This window comes from Gymnoscopelus braueri (genome assembly GCF_963280865.1).
Source record: "Gymnoscopelus braueri genome assembly, chromosome: 20".
NCBI lineage: Eukaryota > Metazoa > Chordata > Actinopteri > Myctophiformes > Myctophidae > Gymnoscopelus > Gymnoscopelus braueri.
The window spans coordinates 44,531,400-44,552,050 of record NC_137622.1 but is presented as its reverse complement, the minus strand read 5'-3'; the positions used below and the strand labels follow the sequence as shown (position 1 = coordinate 44,552,050).

Genomic DNA, 20,651 nt, shown 5'->3' with positions numbered 1-20,651 from the left:
GCAATATTGTGATGATTATATTAAACTGTAGTTTGTGTGAAAATGATTTGTCTTCCTTTTGTCTTTGTGTCTATATGTGGTGTTGTACCCTATGTGTTGTCATGCTCGTGGAGTATCGTCCTTTTTTGTTTAATAATAATATTGAAACGCTTCTCAAAACCGCTCTAAAAGAGAACTTACAGGCCCGAACTGTTTACTGAACATATTTTGTATTTGATTTCTAATCTATTTATATGATGTTTTGCATAGCAGCCTATTGTATATTTGTTTGACATTAAATGTTTTGATGAATTGAGTACTGTACAAAGGACTCAATGGAAACAAGCCATATTGCTTTCTTGGGTTTTAAAATCCTCTTATCTGACCTTTCCTGTGATTTCCCCCCCCAAACCGCTAATAAAGTATTCAATCAATCAAACAAACAATTGGAACTGGGGGCCATACATGCCAGCGCACAAGTACCGTTTCCGTATCCGCTCCAGTCAGACCGGATACGGATGCAGACATGCATTGGAGGTGAATGGACGCTGTACCCCGGTGCTGCTCTGACAGTTTGACCCGGAGGAGAAGCAGCCTGCAGGCCGCGGCCATTTTGCTCTGTGTGTGTGTGTGTGTGTGTGTGTGTGTGTGTGTGTGTGTGTGTGTGTGTGTGTGTGTGTGTGTGTGTGTGTGTGTGTGTGTGTGTGTGTGTGTGTGTGTGTGTGTGTGTGTGTGTGTGTGTGTCTGTCAGCCCAGAGAGAGCACTGAGGCCCTGGTTCTTCTCACCACGTGAGAGAGGAGGAGCAGAGGAGGAGCGGAGACACCGACACACCGCGCACACACAGCCCGGAGGAGAGGAGGCCCAGCCCCGCAGAGCACCCAGCCTGCTCACCATGCCGTCGGTCACTCTGCCGCCCAAAGAGAACGCTCTGTTCAAGAGGATTCTGGTACGACTAAACCCGCTAGCCCGGCGGCTAATGCTAACATCAACAGTCATTTCTTTTGCTTAGCTTAGCTTAGCTAACTCGGCTAGCCACACCGACATTGGTTAGCCTATCGAACTGTGTGACGCCTCCCGGTTGGGGCTGCGTTTTGGACGGTAGGGCAACCTATTTCGATAGGTCGCCGATTTCGACGTGACGCCGTTAGCCTGTTCGCTAACACGCCTGTTTTTAAAGTTGAGCCCCGTTTAAGTGCCGAGCGGTTTCACTTTTGTAGTGAAGTGTTTAAATGTCTGTTAAAGTAACGGGATGGTTAAATAAAAAAGTAGTGTAACGTTACAGACTCCTCGTTACTCGTGTCGTTACTTTTTTTTGTTACTGTGAACCGGCTACAACAAAACCAAAGCATAACACTGGAGCATCCATGGAGTCATTGTGTCTCCATGGTTGTTGTTGTAAAGCTTCATTCAATCAACACACAACTCTGACATGATGATTGTTTAAACAGAGTTGACAGGTCTGTGATGGACATGTATGTGTTCAGTGTTTAAACAGAGCTGACAGGTCTGTGATGGACATGTGTTCAGTGTTTTGACAGAGTTGACAGGTCTGTGATGGACATGTATGTGTTCAGTGTTTAAACAGTTCTCATGTCTGTGATGGACATGTGTTCAGTGTTTAAACAGAGCTGACAGGACTGTGATGGATATGTGTTCAGTGTTTTGACATAGCTGACAGGTCTGTGATGGACATGTGTTCATTGTTTAAACAGAGCTGACAGGTCTGTGATGGACATGTGTTCAGTGTTTAAACAGAGTTGACAGGACTGTGATGGACATGTGTTCAGTGTTTAAACAGAGTTGACAGGTCTGTGATGGACATGTGTTCAGTGTTTAAACAGAGTTGACAGGACTGTGATGGACATGTGTTCAGTGTTTAAACAGAGTTGACAGGTCTGTGATGGACATGTGTTCAGTGTTTTAACATAGTTGACAGGACTGTGATGGACATGTGTTCAGTGTTTTAACATAGTTGACAGGTCTGTGATGGACATGTGTTCAGTGTTTAAACAGAGTTGACAGGACTGTGATGGACATGTGTTCAGTGTTTAAACAGAGTTGACAGGACTGTGATGGACATGTGTTCAGTGTTTAAACAGAGTTGACAGGACTGTGATGGACATGTGTTCAGTGTTTAAACAGAGTTGACAGGTCTGTGATGGACATGTGTTCAGTGTTTTAACATAGTTGACAGGACTGTGATGGACATGTGTTCAGTGTTTTAACATAGTTGACAGGTCTGTGATGGACATGTGTTCAGTGTTTAAACAGAGTTGACAGGACTGTGATGGACATGTGTTCAGTGTTTAAACAGAGTTGACAGGACTGTGATGGACATGTGTTCAGTGTTTTAACAGAGTTGACAGGTCTGTGATGGACATGTGTTCAGTGTTTAAACAGTTGACAGGACTGTGATGGACATGTGTTGAGTGTTTAAACAGAGTTAACAGGTCTGTGATGGACATGTGTTTAAACAGAGTTGACAGGACTGTGATGGACATGTGTTCAGTGTTTAAACAGAGTTGACAGGTCTGTGATGGACATGTGTTCAGTGTTTTAACTTAGTTGACAGGTCTGTGATGGACATGTGTTCAGTGTTTAAACAGAGTTGACAGGACTGTGATGGACATGTGTTCAGTGTTTTAACAGAGTTGACAGGACTGTGATGGACATGTGTTCAGTGTTTAAACAGAGTTGACAGGACTGTGATGGACATGTGTTCAGTGTTTAAACAGAGTTGACAGGACTGTGATGGACATGTGTTCAGTGTTTTAACAGAGTTGACAGGACTGTGATGGACATGTGTTCAGTGTTTTAACAGAGTTGACAGGTCTGTGATGGACATGTGTTCCGTGTTTAAACAGTTGACAGGTCTGTGATGGACATGTGTTTTAACAGAGTTGACAGGTCTGTGATGGACATGTGTTCAGTGTTTTGACACAGTTGACAGGTGTGTGATGGACATGTGTTCAGTGTTTAAACAGAGTTGACAGGACTGTGATGGACATGTGTTCAGTGTTTAAACAGTTGACAGGACTGTGATGGACATGTGTTCAGTGTTTTGACAGGTCTGTGATGGACATGTGTTCAGTGTTTTGACAGGTCTGTGATGGACATGTGTTCAGTGTTTTGAGTTGACAGGTGTGTGATGGACATGTGTTCAGTGTTTGAACAGAGTTGACAGGACTGTGATGGACATGTGTTCAGTGTTTTGAGTTGACAGGTGTGTGATGGACATGTGTTCAGTGTTTTAACAGAGTTGACAGGTGTGTGATGGACATGTGTTCAGTGTTTTAACAGAGTTGACAGGTCTGTGATTGACATGTGTTCAGTGTTTTAACAGAGTTGACAGGACTTTGATGGACATGTGTTCAGTGTTTAAACAGAGTTGACAGGTCTGTGATGGACATGTGTTCAGTGTTTTAACATAGTTGACAGGACTGTGATGGACATGTGTTCAGTGTTTTAACAGAGTTGACAGGTCTGTGATGGACATGTGTTCAGTGTTTAAACAGAGTTGACAGGACTGTGATGGACATGTGTTCAGTGTTTAAACAGAGTTGACAGGACTGTGATGGACATGTGTTCAGTGTTTTAACAGAGTTGACAGGACTGTGATGGACATGTGTTCAGTGTTTAAACAGAGTTGACAGGACTGTGATGGACATGTGTTCAGTGTTTTAACAGAGTTGACAGGTCTGTGATGGACATGTGTTCAGTGTTTAAACAGAGTTGACAGGACTGTGATGGACATGTGTTCAGTGTTTTAACAGAGTTGACAGGACTGTGATGGACATGTGTTCAGTGTTTTAACAGAGTTGACAGGTCTGTGATGGACATGTGTTCAGTGTTTAAACAGAGTTGACAGGACTGTGATGGACATGTGTTCAGTGTTTAAACAGAGTTGACAGGACTGTGATGGACATGTGTTCAGTGTTTTAACAGAGTTGACAGGTCTGTGATGGACATGTGTTCAGTGTTTAAACAGAGTTGACAGGACTGTGATGGACATGTGTTCAGTGTTTTAACATAGTTGACAGGTCTGTGATGGACATGTGTTCAGTGTTTAAACAGAGTTGACAGGACTGTGATGGACATGTGTTCAGTGTTTAAACAGAGTTGACAGGACTGTGATGGACATGTGTTCAGTGTTTAAACAGAGTTGACAGGACTGTGATGGACATGTGTTCAGTGTTTAAACAGAGTTGACAGGACTGTGATGGACATGTGTTCAGTGTTTTAACAGAGTTGACAGGACTGTGATGGACATGTGTTCAGTGTTTTAACAGAGTTGACAGGACTGTGATGGACATGTGTTCAGTGTTTAAACAGAGTTGACAGGACTGTGATGGACATGTGTTCAGTGTTTAAACAGAGTTGACAGGACTGTGATGGACATGTGTTCAGTGTTTAAACAGAGTTGACAGGACTGTGATGGACATGTGTTCAGTGTTTAAACAGAGTTGACAGGTCTGTGATGGACATGTGTTCAGTGTTTAAACAGAGTTGACAGGACTGTGATGGACATGTGTTCAGTGTTTAAACAGTTGACAGGTCTGTGATGGATGTGTTCAGTGTTTTGACAGGTCTGTGATGGACATGTGTTCAGTGTTTAAACAGAGTTGACAGGACTGTGATGGACATGTGTTCAGTGTTTAAACAGAGTTGACAGGACTGTGATGGACATGTGTTCAGTGTTTTAACAGAACAACACGACCACATTTTGCTGTAAAAATTCCTCCAGCAAGCTGCTAATCAAACTGACAAGAACCACTGTTCTTCTATAGACAAGAACCACTGTTCTTCTATAGACAAGAACCACTGTTCTTCTATAGATAAGGGCTCTTCAACGTTTGTCAGGCCAAGGACCCCTTAGCTGAGAGAGTGATGAAGCAGGGACCCCCCATTACATATTGTATAACATTGTGTTGCAGATTAAACTGTTTCCCACAACTTGTTAATATAATCTTTTTCAAAATGGCCAAAAAATAGTATCCGCTGTGACTGTGAGCCACAAGCTCATAGCTTTGAGCACTATTTTCTGCCAGAGTTTTCATCAGAATTGAGATGCTGGGCTTTAAGTTCAGCTTTAACCCATTAAGACCTGGAACGCATCTGTGTGTCATTTTAAGATGTCTTTGGCTATTCAAAAATAGCTGATCTACAAGCTCATAGCGCGGCACCGAGTGCCGCGCTATGAGCTTGTAGATCTGCTATTTTTGAAAAATCGTGAAAATGTGTGCAAATCTTTGAACATAATATATTTTTAAAGCGAACATTTGTAACTAAAATCTTTGCTTCTGGGGGGTCCCTGGAACAGCATATTTTGAGATGGGGTTCCGTGGCCAAATACATATAATTTTGGGGGTCCTTTACATGTAAACGTTTGAGAACCACTGATACTATAGCAACATACGTTTTTTTTTTAGGATTTAGAAGATATTTGTAGAATTCCCCAAAAGAAAAGATTTGAGTTAAAATGTTCGCTTTAAAAAAAAAATATATATATTCAAAGATTTGCACACATTTTCACGATTTTTTCAAAAATAGCAGATCTACAAGCTCATAGCGCGGCACTCGGTGCCGCGCTGTGAGCTTGTAGATCTGCTGTCCCTGAAGAGCCTGGAACCACTTGCAGACGATGAGATGATCTGATCCCTATTAGGGCTCGTAGTGAAGGGTTTGGTGGCAGGCAGACTATATTGGAATGTGTAACTGTATCCTGGGCTAGATTCAGTTTCCTTGTCCATCTTGCAGGCATATCATTCTGTGAGTTCCTGCTGTGTGTTTAGTTTGCTATACGTGCGTTTGTAATGTTTATGTTTACAGCATCTTGATTGCTGGTATCTTGGCCAGGGCTCCATCAAAACAAGAGCGCTTATATTCTCAATGGGACTCACCGGGTTAACAATGTTCAAACTCACTGGCCACAGTATCGGCATTCAAACCGTAGTAGAGTAACAGTAAATGTACATGCATAGATAGTAATAGTAAATGTGTACATGCATAGATAGTAATAGTAAATGTGTACATGCATAGATAGTAATAGTAAATGTGTACATGCATAGATAGTAATGGTAAATGTGTACATGCATAGATAGTAATAGTAAATGTGTACATGCATAGATAGTAATAGTAAATGTGTACATGCATAGATAGTAATAGTAAATGTACATGCAGAGTAACAGTAAATGTGCATGCAGTTGAGCTCAGGTTCAGTGCATCACTGGCTTTGGCCTCAGGTGTCTGGATTTTCAACAGGCTCCACACTTCCACACTTTTTGTAAAATGTCATTGTGGTTGCAGGTATGTTATGAACACAAGCAATACAGAAATGTATTGATTTAGACCTGGAACACCAATACATTGTTATACCTTTCAATCCGGGAACCCCTTTGTGTAACCTTTTTTTTAAACAACGTAACATATATATTTTTGAAAGTTTTTAATTAAAATCTGAAGTTTTTCAGAAAACGTAGGTCAGGATTTAGAAGGCGTTTTTAGACTCAGGTGTAAATGGGTTAATGTCTTGTCATTGTGTTTGCAGAGATGTTACGAACACAAGCAATACAGAAATGGACTCAAGTTCTGCAAACAGATCCTCTCCAACCCAAAGTTTGCAGAACACGGAGGTAAGAGCTGCCGGCCTGGATCCCTCCTTTTACCTTTGTGTACATGGGTGGGAGAAAAGTATTGTATGTATTGTTTAACATGGAGCCAGACATACTCTTTTCTGGGGGAATACATATAGTATTTTATTTCCTCAGAAACCGTTTATTACACAATAACATCACAACATGTGAAATATTCACCAGTATATTAACCACATGAACTCTTGGCGTCTGTATTTTGGGCATGTCATGTCATTACAGGCAAACCATTTCCTAAATGGTTTGCCTGTAATTTTGTTAACAAAATTGTTTGCCCCCCCCCCCCCCCTCTATACAAGCTCACAATGCATTGTTCCCATCACTACGCATGGAAAGCTTATAGCACATAGGGTTTAAGTGATTACATGTAACAAAGTGTTGAATCTAATGCACTTAATGTGTGGTTAGTTAGGAGGCTTTGGGAGAAATGATAGTGAATAAACGCCAACTGGAAGTGAGTGCCACCTCTAGAACTCTGACATGGGCAGAATATCTGTCTTCACTACAGCTAGAAGCAGTGAAAGGGACCACTCTTAAAAATTTAGAGTGTGTGGATAAATAAAGGACCACTCTTAAAGTTTACAGTATGTGGATAAATAAAGGACCACTCTTAAAGTTTAGAGTATGTGGATAAATAAAGGACCACTCTTAAAGTTTAGAGTATGTGGATAAATAAAGGACCACTCTTTATAGTATGTGGATAAATAAAGGACCACTCTTTATAGTATGTGGATAAATAAAGGACCACTCTGTAGAGTTTGTGGGATAAATAAAGGACCACTCTGTAGAGTTTGTGGGATAAAGGACTTTTCTTTGGCTGGAATTTCAACACTTCTCTTGCCTCAGTTTACATAACAGAGTTGTGAAAGGAAGTAACACAAGTGTTATTGCGTACGCAGGATTAAATGAATGTAAATGATACTATGAATAGAATACCAGATAAAAAAGTTACGCACCATCGTGTGTGTGTGTGTGTGTGTGTGTGTGACCCTCAGGGTTTCCTTTAGTGGGTTCCACTGAGAGCAAGGTCTAAATGTATCATTATAAATGTATCATTATAAATGTATCATTATAAATGAACAGTCAGGATAAAAGCTTATGATGTCATCTGAAACATTTACTGTGCAATTAAATCACCAACATCCTCCTCTGTCTGTCTGTCTGTCTGTCTGTCTGTCTGTCTGTCTGTCTGTCTGTCTGTCTGTCTGTCTGTCTGTCTGTCTGTCTGTCTGTCTGTCTGTCTGTCTGTCCAACAGAGACTCTGGCCATGAAGGGTTTAACCCTTAACTGTCTGGGTAAGAAGGAGGAGGCCTATGAGCTGGTGAGACGAGGCCTGAGGAACGACCTGAAGAGTCATGTCTGTATCCTTCACCACCTAGTGTTACCTTACCACCTAGCATCTACCACACACAGCTTAACACCTAGTGTTACCTTACCACCTAGCATCTACCACACACCGCTTAACACCTAGTGTTACCTTACCACCTAGCATCTACTACACACACCGTAACACCTAGTGTTACCTTACCACCTAGCATCTACCACACACAGCTTAACACCTAGTGTTACCTTACCACCTAGCATTTACTACACACAGCTTAACACCTAGTGTTACCTTACCACCTAGCATCTACCACACACAGCTTAACACCTAGTGTTACCTTACCACCTAGCATCTACTACACACCGCTTAACACCTAGTGTTACCTTACCACCTAGCATTTACTACACACAGCTTAACACCTAGAGTCACGTCTGTATCCTTCACCACCTAGTGTTACCTTACCACCTAGCATTTACTACACACAGCTTAACACCTAGAGTCATGTCTGTATCCTTCACCACCTAGTGTTACCTTACCACCTAGCATCTACCACACACAGCTTAACACCTAGTGTTACCTTACCACCTAGCATCTACTACACACCGCTTAACACCTAGTGTTACCTTACCACCTAGCATTTACTACACACAGCTTAACACCTAGAGTCACGTCTGTATCCTTCACCACCTAGTGTTACCTTACCACCTAGCATCTACCACACACAGCTTAACACCTAGTGTTACCTTACCACCTAGCATCTACCACACACAGCTTAACACCTAGTGTTACCTTACCACCTAGCATCTACTACACACCGCTTAACACCTAGTGTTACCTTACCACCTAGCATCTACCACACACAGCTTAACACCTAGTGTTACCTTACCACCTAGCATCTACTACACACACCTTAACACCTAGTGTTACCTTACCACCTAGCATTTACTACACACACCTTAACACCTAGAGTCACGTCTGTATCCTTCACCTAGTGTTACCTTACCACCTAGCATTTACTACACACAGCTTAACACCTAGAGTCACGTCTGTATCCTTCACCTAGTGTTACCTTACCACCTAGCAACGACTACACACAGTTTAACACCTAGCATCTACCACACACACCTTAACACCTAGCATCTACCACACACAGCTTACCACCTAGTGTTTATCGCACACACACCTAACCACCTAGCATTTACCACACACACTTTAATTCCTGTAGCTTTGTAGCGTTGTAGCATCCAGTGTGAACCCAGCTATCATTAGCGTTAGCTCCCTGACCAGCGCCCCCTCCAGGCTGGCATGTGTACGGTCTGCTGCAGCGCAGCGATAAGAAGTACGACGAGGCCATCAAGTGTTACCGTAACGCTCTGAAGTGGGACAAGGACAACCTGCAGATCCTCAGAGACCTGAGTCTACTGCAGGTCCAGATGAGAGACCTGGAGGGATACCGGGTAATTACACACACACACACACACACACACACACACACACACACACACACACACACACACACACACACACACACACACACACACACACACACACCAGAGGTCACGCTAGGATTTTAAACTCCCGGTCATCATGTCCAGAATGATTACAGTTTATCGGACATCTGATAAAAACAACGGACATTATGAATGAATGACAAGCAGGTGCATAAACGTAGCATAACAACGGTTAAATTATATTTATTTAACCGTTATATTTGGGACTGAAAACAATTTTAATGTAAAAGAGTAGGATCTAGAAAAAGAACACGGCTACATTTCGCATAAGGGGATTAATTATCTACAGTATATTATGCTACAATCGTGCAGGTTGTGCTGTGTGTGTGTGTGCACAGTGATTTCTCAACAACATGTTGCATCATTAGTTTAGGAACATGTTATTCAGAATAATGATAAGCAATAAGAGAGCCAGGGGTACTGGGTAAGAATCACACTTGTTCTGATACCAGTATTGGAAAAGTTGTCGATGCTGCCTACAATGCTGCTATCTGTATCGATTATTTTTCATAATGTGTGAAATCGATTGCACCCCTAAATATGACTGCGTGCGTGTGTGTGTGTGTGTGGTCTCTCTCTCTCTCCAGGAGACCAGGTACCAGCTGTTACAGCTGCGTCCGGCGCAGCGCGCCTCGTGGATCGGCTACGCCGTGGCCTACCACCTGCTGGAGGACTTTGAGATGGCAGCCAAGATCGTAGAAGAGTTCCGTAAAACGCAACAGGTACGAGGACGTCTCTGCGCATCCAACTGCCATGGGTTAAAGTTGTTGTTGTGGCGGCGGATCTCTGTCATTTGGATTCCATCTAGGCTAGCCTATTGAGGTTGTGCGATATGCCAAAATATATTCCTATCGGCCACCGTCAGCCCAAATATCGTCCACCGCCGATATATTCACAGTAGAAAATTAAATAGTGTGAGAAGCACAGCTCCGCTCCTCAATTAAATTTATACACCTGTTTCCGCGGGAATTTACTGGAGCAAAAATCCTGTGTGGGAAACCGGAAGTAGGAAATAGCGGCTCAGTGTGTTTACATTTGCCAGCAGAACGTAGCTGTACTGCGAACGGGCCTTTTGCATGTAGTTGAAGCGCAAGGGGGCGGGGGGCGGGGGGGGAGAGAGTCAGCGCACTGAAGTCAAGGCACAGACTACTGTGTTGTTGACGGACAACGGATGCACGCTTATGAGAAACAACACAAATAAAACCTGGCAAAACAGTTGCGTGCATTAGCGCAAGATGAGGATAAATGAAACATTCAGTCTAAATGTCCAGCAACTACTACCAATACTTTTGTATTTGAAACCTTACATTTCTCTAAATATTATAAACTCTTAGGACAGCCTAATACAAATATAATTTATGAAAAGGCTACTATAGGCTACAGTGAAGTCGGACTGAATGACTGAAACGTTTTTTCTTTTTTAACTCTCTTGGTGATTATCTGGCACAGTAGTTGTGGATTAGCAAACTGGACATTAATGTTTCCTTTTCGCGTGCGAATTACTGGACATTTAGACTGAATGTTTCCTTTACCCTCATCTTGCACTAATGCACGCAACTGTTTTGCCATGTTTTATTTGTGTTGTTTCTCATAATAAGCGTGCATCCGTTGTCTGTCAACAACACAGTAGTCTGTAGTGTGCCTTGACTTCAGTGCGCTGACTCTCTCCCCATGCACAGCCCCCCCGCCCCCTTGCGCTTCAACTACATGCAAAAGGCCCGTTCGCCAGCTGCGAACGAGCTACGTTCTGCTGGCAAATGTAAACACACTGAGCGGCTATTTCCTACTTCCGGTCCCCCCGCAGGATGTTTCCCACACAGGATTTTTGCTCCAGTAAATTCCCGCGGAAACAGGTGGATACATCGTCGTACAGCGGGCCACGTGTCGAAAATAGCAGATCTATAAGCTCGCAATGCGTTGCGTCCACGACGTGTTGTGAGCTTGTAGATCTGTTATTTTACATGCGTTCCTGCGTTGTCAAGATTGTAATGGGATTTGGATTATAGAAACCAGCTACTATAATGAGTTTACTTTCATTTTGAGTTTTTATGGCTCGTCTTTGAAAATATAAACACGTCTTTGCTCTCAGTAGCTGATAAACAGATGACTAGCTATACAAGCTATTCCCTCTTTCTTCCGCTCTCCTCCGCTCCATTTGAGCAGCCTACCGGGGACACCGGTCCAGGACAGCTGGTTTGTTAGACTTGTCGTTGTCGGAAATCAGTGCAACAAGAACGAAAATTGTAATAATTAGAACAGCCCAAATTGATTAACATTTTTCACTGCTTTACATTTAACTCTTTCGTTGCCACACTTATTTCAGACTGTGTCGTCCCAGTGCCACGAAAAAGGTGCATTTTTCCTCCGTTTGTTTTTTAACATTGAAGTGAATGGAGCAGCAATTTTTTGGATAGCGTTATCTCCTAGTTCCTTTGAGATAAACAATAAAAAACAAGACCAAAAAAATATATATATATAATTATTTATTTATTTTAACACATTAACCGCCAAGAACGTAGTCCTACGGTCCGTTAAATCCAACTGTTAAGCGCCGAGACCGTAGCCCTACGGTCCACGGTCTTTTCGCGCATGCGCGGTCCGGGTTCACTTTCGGATTTTTTTTTATCCACTTCCGTTTCCGGTTTGATGACCGGAAATAGAATTATTTGGGATCCGGTTTTGACGATCACGTCCGCTCCCATTCTACAGACGAAACTGAAACTCAATTCTCTTCCTGTAGTTTTTTCTCCTCGCATTTCACTGTTTAACGTAATCCGCTCTAACTACAACATGGATGCCCCGTTTGACACGTGATTTTCACTGGGAGATACGTTGAGATGTCGCGGATGTAAACAGACCGTTTACGGCTCAATCTTAACGATTTTAACAAGATCTATGGCGACATGAAAAAAACAAAAAAACAACAAAAACACCTTGGCACTGGTGAGTACATTATGAGATTAACCTCTGGCGGTCGATGTGTTAATAATTTTGTCATTTCCGTCTGTGGCCATGATAGCCATAGAGCCATCGGACGGGAATTCCCGTTTTTGGCAATAAAAGAGTTAAGAGTTGTGTTCTGGAGGAGGCAGACCATTACATTTTCAAAATAAAATGACAAATATTGCCCCATAAAACAACCGACGATTGGACTCATCCAATCGCTGATTGCCAATATGTTCGCCATATCGTCCAACCTTAGTGTATATATAAAATATAGTATAGTGTGTAATATCTAGTATATGTATGTACGGTACATACAGACGTCTCCAGACAAGGTGGTCTATGAGTACAGTGATATATATAATATATTTATATGTTTTATAGACGTCTCCAGACAAGGTGGACTATGAGTACAGTGATATATATAATATATTTATATGTTTTATAGACGTCTCCAGACAAGGTGGACTATGAGTACAGTGATATATATATAATATATTTATATGTTTTATAGACGTCTCCAGACAAGGTGGACTATGAGTACAGTGATATATATAATGTATTATGTGTATATACATACAGACGTCTCCAGACAAGGTGGACTATGAGTACAGTGATATATATAATGTATTATGTGTATATACATACAGACGTCTCCAGACAAGGTGGACTATGAGTACAGTGATATATATATAATATATTTATATGTTTATAGACGTCTCCAGACAAGGTGGACTATGAGTACAGTGAGCTACTGCTGTATCAGAACCAGGTGCTGAGGGAGGCAGGTCTCCACAAGGAGGCGCTAGAGCACCTCAACACCTACCAGAAACAGATCTGTGACAAGATGGCGGTGGAGGAGACACGAGGTCAGAGGTCAACATGCACGCACACGCGTGTACACACACACACACACTACGTCTTATTTTAACCGCTTTAAACCAGTGGGGTCCTTGAGGGGGTCCCCAGCTAAATTAGTTAAATCCCTTTAACCACTTAAACCCTATATATTATGTTATACTGGCTATTTGAAAATAGCAGATGTACAAGCTGCATTGTGAGCTTGTAGATCTGCAAAGAGTTTAGTAGTAGTAGTGTTCAAATCATACAGTCTGCAACAGAAGCTCTGAAAATACATACATTATGTTTCATCTTTACTGTTAAAGTAAATCAAATGACTTTAAGCATATCTACTGTATATAGAACCTTTTATTTAATCAGTAAAAATACATTGAGACAAAATCTCTTTTACAAGTATGCACTGGCCAAGATGCAGGAGATGCACACATTCCATGCTATTGATTGATTGAATACTTTATCAGACAGAAATGCTAAGTGCATGAGGTACAGTGATACATTAAGGCACGGGTACAGTCATACATTAAGGTTAAAAGGATAACACAAAAGAGTCCTGAGGACTTGTTTCCATTGTGGTCCTATGTATTATACATTAACAATACAAGGCATAAAGACATACACACTGACTACCAGCTTGCTGCTTTTTATAAAAAGTAGTTTTTAAAGATATTTTAAAACATGTATTTTGGTGAAGGGACATGACAAACAGATGACAGCGTTCTGTGCGCTGCTTTCAGGAAGCATAGCTCCAGTTCCAGACTCTATGCTGCATTCACATCGTCTGGCTGGGCAGACTATAGGTCTAGAGGGGGAAACGGTACAAAGTCAGCACCAAAGAAACTTTGTGTGTTTGTGTGTGCGTGTGTGTGTGCGTGTGTGTATTACAGGAGAGTTGCTGCTGAACCTAGAGCGGCCAGAGGAGGCGCTAGAGGTGTACAGGAGACTGCAGGAGAGGAACCCTGAGAACTGGTTGTATTACCAGGGCCTGGAGAAAGCTCTGAAACCTGGTAATTCATATTCATAACTATATCATATATACTGTACATACATTACTATTCATAGGTATAAGGGTCAATAAGGCTTTAACTTACGATTATTTCCATAATTGAATAAGTGTGTGTGTGTGTGTGTGTGTGTGTGTGTGTGTGTGTGTGTTACAGCTAGCATGGAGGAGCGGCACAAGATTTACGAGGAGGCCTGGGTGAAGTTCCCTAGAGGCCTGGTTCCCAGAAGACTTCCCCTCAACTTCCTCACAGGTACACACACACACATTTAATCATTTATTTAAGTCCACATAAGAGATACAATACAAGGACACAAATATTACAAGGTGCTGTAAAAAATATACAGTCAGCAAATCATGGACAAATACCCCCACACCCTTCAGGGGTACAAATACCCCCACACCCTTCAGGGGTACAAATAACAGCGTCTTCGCCATATTTGGCGGCTACCGATAGAAGAAGAGATTCCACAGAATTTTGCAAGCCGTTTAGCTGCTTTTTTTGGCATCCCAAGTTGTTGGAAGTCTCTTACAACCAACATATGTGGACTAGGCTGCCAAAAATATACTCAAGTAGATTGCACCTACACACACACAGGGAAACAACATGTTCTCTTATACAAGTCAATAAGTATACAGGTTAAGAATAACACGTAGCTGGTTTTGGGCCCTAAGTTCCCCCCAAATAATTCCCAACCTTCCACCCCTGCACTGTTTGCATGCCTGAGTTACATCTGTGCAGATATCCTGTTTAAGTGAGGATGTGATATTTTGTTCTTCCAGGGGAGAAGTTTGGTGAATGTTTGGACCACTATCTGAGGTTGAACCTGAGTAAAGGATGTCCTCCTCTGTTCACCACGCTGAAGTCCCTCTACAATGATAAGGACAAGGTAATAATAATAATAATATTAATATGTCCCTCTACAATGATAAGGACAAGGTAATAATAATATTGATATGTCCCTCTAATGATAAGGACATGGTAATAATAAGTCCCTCTACAATGATAAGGACATGGTAATAATAATAAGTCCCTCTACAATGATAAGGACATGGTAATAATAATAAGTCCCTCTACAATGATAAGGACATGGTAATAATAAGTCCCTCTACAATGATAAGGACATGGTAATGATAATAAGTCCCTCTACAATGATAAGGACATGGTAATAATAATAAGTCCCTCTACAATGATAAGGACATGGTAATAATAAGTCCCTCTACAATGATAAGGACAAGGTAATAATAAGTCCCTCTACAATGATAAGGACATGGTAATAATAAGTCCCTCTACAATGATAAGGACAAGGTAATAATAATAAGTCCCTCTACAATGATAAGGACATGGTAATAATAAGTCCCTCTACAATGATAAGGACAAGGTAATACAATTACAAAGACAATGTATGGAAGACTTGGTGCTGTTAGGAAGACTTCTTATAGTTTTCAAATATTCATCTGCTGTAGTTTTAATTAAGTTTTCCCAGTTTGGTGTTTGATTTGATTTTAGTTATAGTTATAATTTATCAGTAGTTTCAGTTTTGAGAATTGACTAGTCGTAGTTTCGTTTTTATTTAGTTTTCAGTATTAATGAAGAAAGCCTTGATTTATAGAAGATGATATTACGGTACGAATACATGACATCACTATGATGGAAAAACCTAAATGATTTTACATGCAATTCTATTTACTTCTAATTAATTTGACATCGTTCATTTTAATAGTTTTTATTTAGTAAGTTAAATATAAGTATAATAACTATATTCTAGGTTTACCACTTAGTGAAGTTTGTTTTGTTCTCTCCTCACACAGGTGTCAATCATTGAGGAGTTAGTAGTCGGTTATGAAACGTCTTTAAAAAGCTGTCGAATGTTTAGTCCAAACGGTGAGTGACATTTCTTTACCTTTCAATAATACTTTACCTTAATGTCAAACACACACATACTCCCACGGTCTGTGTACTGTTTATACATGTACTGTAATAAATTAATTGTACTCCAATTAAGGTCACACCAGGTGTGACTTTCCACAGTTTGACTCCCAAACTGTGGAACAAACTCCCCATTACAGTTAGAACTGCAGATTCACTCCCAATTTTCTGCCGTAATCTGAAGACTCACCTCCTCAGACTCCATCTTAACCTGTAGCACTTGACTTAGTCTTGACAAGCTTGCAGTCTTATTCAAAGGTTAAAATGTAATGTGTTATTTAGACAGATGCCAGGTTAATTTGTTGACCTGGCATCCTATAGTTTCTATATTTTCAATGTACATATTATTATTTTTATAGTACATTGTTCAGTCTAGGTTCATAGTTTACCTGTGATCCTAGTTTACTGAGACACTACACTGTCTCTCTGTATTCTATGATCCTATAGTTTACTGAGACACTACACTGTCTCTCTGTATTCTATGATCCTATAGTTTACTGAGACACTACACTGTCTCTGTATTCTATGATCCTATAGTTTACAGAGACGCTACACTGTCTCTCTGTATTCTATGATCCTATAGTTTACTGAGACACTACACTGTCTCTGTATTCTATGATCCTATAGTTTACAGAGACGCTACACTGTCTCTGTATTCTATGATCCTATAGTTTACTGAGACGCTACACTGTCTCTGTATTCTATGATCCTATAGTTTACTGAGACACTACACTGTCTCTCTGTATTCTATGATCCTATAGTTTACTGAGACACTACACTGTCTCTCTGTATTCTATGATCCTATAGTTTACTGAGACACTACACTGTCTCTCTGTATTCTATGATCCTATAGTTTACTGAGACACTACACTGTCTCTGTATTCTATGATCCTATAGTTTACTGAGACACTACACTGTCTCTCTGTATTCTATGATCCTATAGTTTACTGAGACACTACACTGTCTCTATGTATTCTATGATCCTATAGTTTACTGAGACACTACACTGTCTCTGTATTCTATGATCCTATAGTTTACTGAGACACTGCACTGTCTCTCTGTATTATATGATCCTATAGTTTACTGAGACACTACACTGTCTCTCTGTATTCTATGATCCTATAGTTTACTGAGACACTACACTGTCTCTCTGTATTCTATGATCCTATAGTTTACTGAGACACTACACTGTCTCTCTGTATTCTATGATCCTATAGTTTACTGAGACACTACACTGTCTCTGTATTCTATGATCCTATAGTTTACTGAGACACTACACTGTCTCTGTATTCTATGATCCTATAGTTTACTGAGACACTACACTGTCTCTGTATTCTATGATCCTATAGTTTACTGAGACACTACACTGTCTCTGTATTCTATGATCCTATAGTTTACTGAGACACTACACTGTCTCTGTATTCTATGATCCTATAGTTTACTGAGACACTACACTGTCTCTGTATTCTATGATCCTATAGTTTACTGAGACACTACACTGTCTCTCTGTATTCTATGATCCTATAGTTTACTGAGACACTACACTGTCTCTCTGTATTCTATGTACGTGTTTACCTTGTTTATTGTAAGTCACTCTGGATAAAGAGCTTCTGATAAATGACTACATTGTAAATTGTAGCGTAAGGTGGAGCCCCTCACCACTCTGTTTTGGGTGCAGTATTTCTAACACTGTGTGTGTGTGTGTATGTGTGTGTGTGTGTGTGTGTGTGTGTAGATGACGGTAAGGTGGAGCCCCCCACCACCCTCCTATGGGTGCAGTATTTCTTGGCGCAGCATTTTGACCACCGGGGGCAGCAGACTCTGTCGTTGGACTACATCAACGCTGCCATCGACAGCACGCCTACCCTTATAGAACTGTTCCTCATCAAGGCTAAGATCTACAAGGTACACACACACACACACACACACACACACACACACACACACACACACACACACACACACACACACACACACACACACACACAAATACACGCACACATGTAAGTAAAATATGTGTTTTTGAAATGTAGTATCCGAGTATATACATAAAAGAAGAATGCTTACAGATACTTGTACTTAAGTACAGTACTTTGTTGCTGTCCCCAGCATGCAGGGAACATCCAGGAAGCAGCCAGGTGGATGGACGAGGCCCAGGCTCTGGACACCGCTGACCGCTTCATCAACTCCAAGTGTGCAAAGTACATGTTGAAGGCCTGTCTGGTGAAGGAGGCCGAGGACATGTGCTCCAAGTTCACCAGGGTGCGTTCTACCACTGACTCACCCAAAGGGAACCTTATCTTCATAGAACAGGCTCTATGCACAGCACACATATTGTAAAGAAACCGGGGGCCTCTTCCTTACTTTCCTTCACAGGTTGTTACCAATGATACTAATGAAGGCTCTGTTCCATTCTGGTTGTTACAATGATACTAATGAAGGCTCTGTTCAATTCTGGTCAAACAGAGTCAGGGTGTTGACTCACTGGAAACACTCTGCTACACCAGTGGGTCTCAAAGTGTGGTCCAGGGACCCTCATGGGTCCTTGAGGGGGTTCCAAATGGACCCCTTACGGGTGTGTAACTCTGAGAGTGTACAAATGGAACCAAATGGACCCGTACGGGTCCATTTGGTTCCATTTGTTACACTCAGAGTTATGGAGGTCTTGGAAATAAATGAAAAAAACAGCCTTCTCTAGTATAATTGGTAACACCAAGTAAGGAAGAAGTCTAATTTCTTTCCAATAGAGCTGCTGTTCATAGAGCCTGTTGGTCCTCATTAATGCTCAGTACAAGATGAGACTTACTCTGGCCCTCATTTATCAATGGAGCGTAAAAACCGGCTTATATTTTTGCCTATATTTCGCCAAAGAAACAAAGTCCAAGTGACATTTCCTATCCTAGCGTACATTTTGAAAATAGCAGATCTACAAGCTCACAACACCTCTTTTTGGCAAAGAGGTGTAGAGGGAAAAAAAGAGCAGACCAAGTTAAACATTTTTAACACATTTTTATTCAATATAGAGGGGGGTCCCTGCTTCATCTCTGGGGGTCCTTGGCCTGAAGACGTTGAAGACCCCTGCGCTAATGGGCAAAGTCAGGATATATTGATAAATGCCGAAAGTTGCGGTGATCTCGCCGTACAACCATTATTTGGTCTACAGCACGTTGATACATGAGGGCCACTGTGTCTCATTGGTTTCACTGTGGACCGTTCAGAAACTCACCTACCAGTGACATCATCGATGGGGATTCCAAGCTATTAGAAACGACAGCCTTTGTCTTCCTGTAAAGTTAGCATGCCGACATAGAAGACATTGTTCTCTTTTTAATAATAATAATAAAATGTGTGTTTCAGGAGGGGGCGTCGGCTGTGGAGAACCTGAATGAGATGCAGTGCATGTGGTTCCAGACAGAGTGCGCTGTGGCCTACAAGACCATGAACAAGCTGGGAGAAGCCCTGAAGAAGTGTCACGAGATAGAGAGGGTGACTGACGCACTCACGCACGCACACACAGTCACACACACACACACACACACACACACACACACACACACGCGTGCGTGCGTGCGTGCGCGCGTGCGTGCGTGCGTGCGCGCGCGCGCACACATACACACACATACTCACAAGTATACACACACACACACACACACACACACACACACCCTCAAGGCCTACAGTATATACGTATTTGACATTTTCCTCCTCTACACCAAATCACTTTGTCAAAATATCAGACAAAAAGTTTTCCGAGTACACCTAGTAGTTCCCCAAAGTACTTTGTAAAGAGAAACAATAATAAAAAAAGGTGAACTAGCTTATAGATGGGTAAAGGTTGTGGGGTCCCAGAACTCAGTGTTGTAGCAGCTCCTGAGCAGGACCCAAATGATGTTGTGTGAACCTTGTGTCATAGTGTAATGGAAACACACACACACACACAACCTGTCCAATACGTAACACCACACGGTTCACTTAGTTCTTGTAGTTGAAAAGAACCAGATGTAGGCCTGTCACAGTTATTGCATAATCGTCTAATCGCAATTATTTTGTCATATTCGTCGTCATCGTTTCCATTCTGAAACATTTTCATACGTTAAAAATACATCAGAAATAGCAGATCTACAAGCTTACAACGCATCACTTCGCGGAGCGTTGTAAGCTTGTAGATCTGCTATTTCTGCTGTTTTTACCTTTCTTGTGTAAAAGTGTAAAATTTATTAAAAATGCCAGTAATTTCTTGGTATATTTCAGTTATTTGTCATATTCTGCCCTGTGCACTTTTTTATTACGAAGCCTTAACACATTGAATGCCAATCGCGTAGATCTACGCGAACCGCCGGTTCGCGTAGATCCCCCCCCAGGTGCACTTTCGGAATTTTTTGATCCATTTCCGGTTCCGGTTTGAAGACCGGAAACAGAATTATTTGGGATCCGGTTTTGCCGATCACGTCG

The 20,651-nt window shown here is 41.5% G+C and overlaps 1 protein-coding gene across 1 annotated transcript in view; it reads left to right on the top strand.

Annotated features, from left to right (window-relative positions):
• The first annotated feature begins 639 nt into the window (after positions 1-639).
• Positions 640-20,651, top strand: part of naa15a (N-alpha-acetyltransferase 15, NatA auxiliary subunit a) — a 34,453-nt gene continuing 14,441 nt past the window's right edge. Inside the window, exons 1-13 of the mRNA XM_080416809.1 lie at positions 640-926; positions 6,528-6,612; positions 7,887-7,991; positions 9,254-9,411; positions 10,053-10,187; positions 13,124-13,277; positions 14,154-14,273; positions 14,427-14,522; positions 15,053-15,159; positions 16,082-16,154; positions 17,935-18,104; positions 18,309-18,461; positions 19,557-19,685. Of these exons, the coding sequence (XP_080272935.1) occupies positions 873-926; positions 6,528-6,612; positions 7,887-7,991; positions 9,254-9,411; positions 10,053-10,187; positions 13,124-13,277; positions 14,154-14,273; positions 14,427-14,522; positions 15,053-15,159; positions 16,082-16,154; positions 17,935-18,104; positions 18,309-18,461; positions 19,557-19,685 (1,539 nt within the window). The 5' untranslated portion in view covers positions 640-872. The remainder of the gene's footprint in view (positions 927-6,527; positions 6,613-7,886; positions 7,992-9,253; positions 9,412-10,052; positions 10,188-13,123; positions 13,278-14,153; positions 14,274-14,426; positions 14,523-15,052; positions 15,160-16,081; positions 16,155-17,934; positions 18,105-18,308; positions 18,462-19,556; positions 19,686-20,651) is intronic.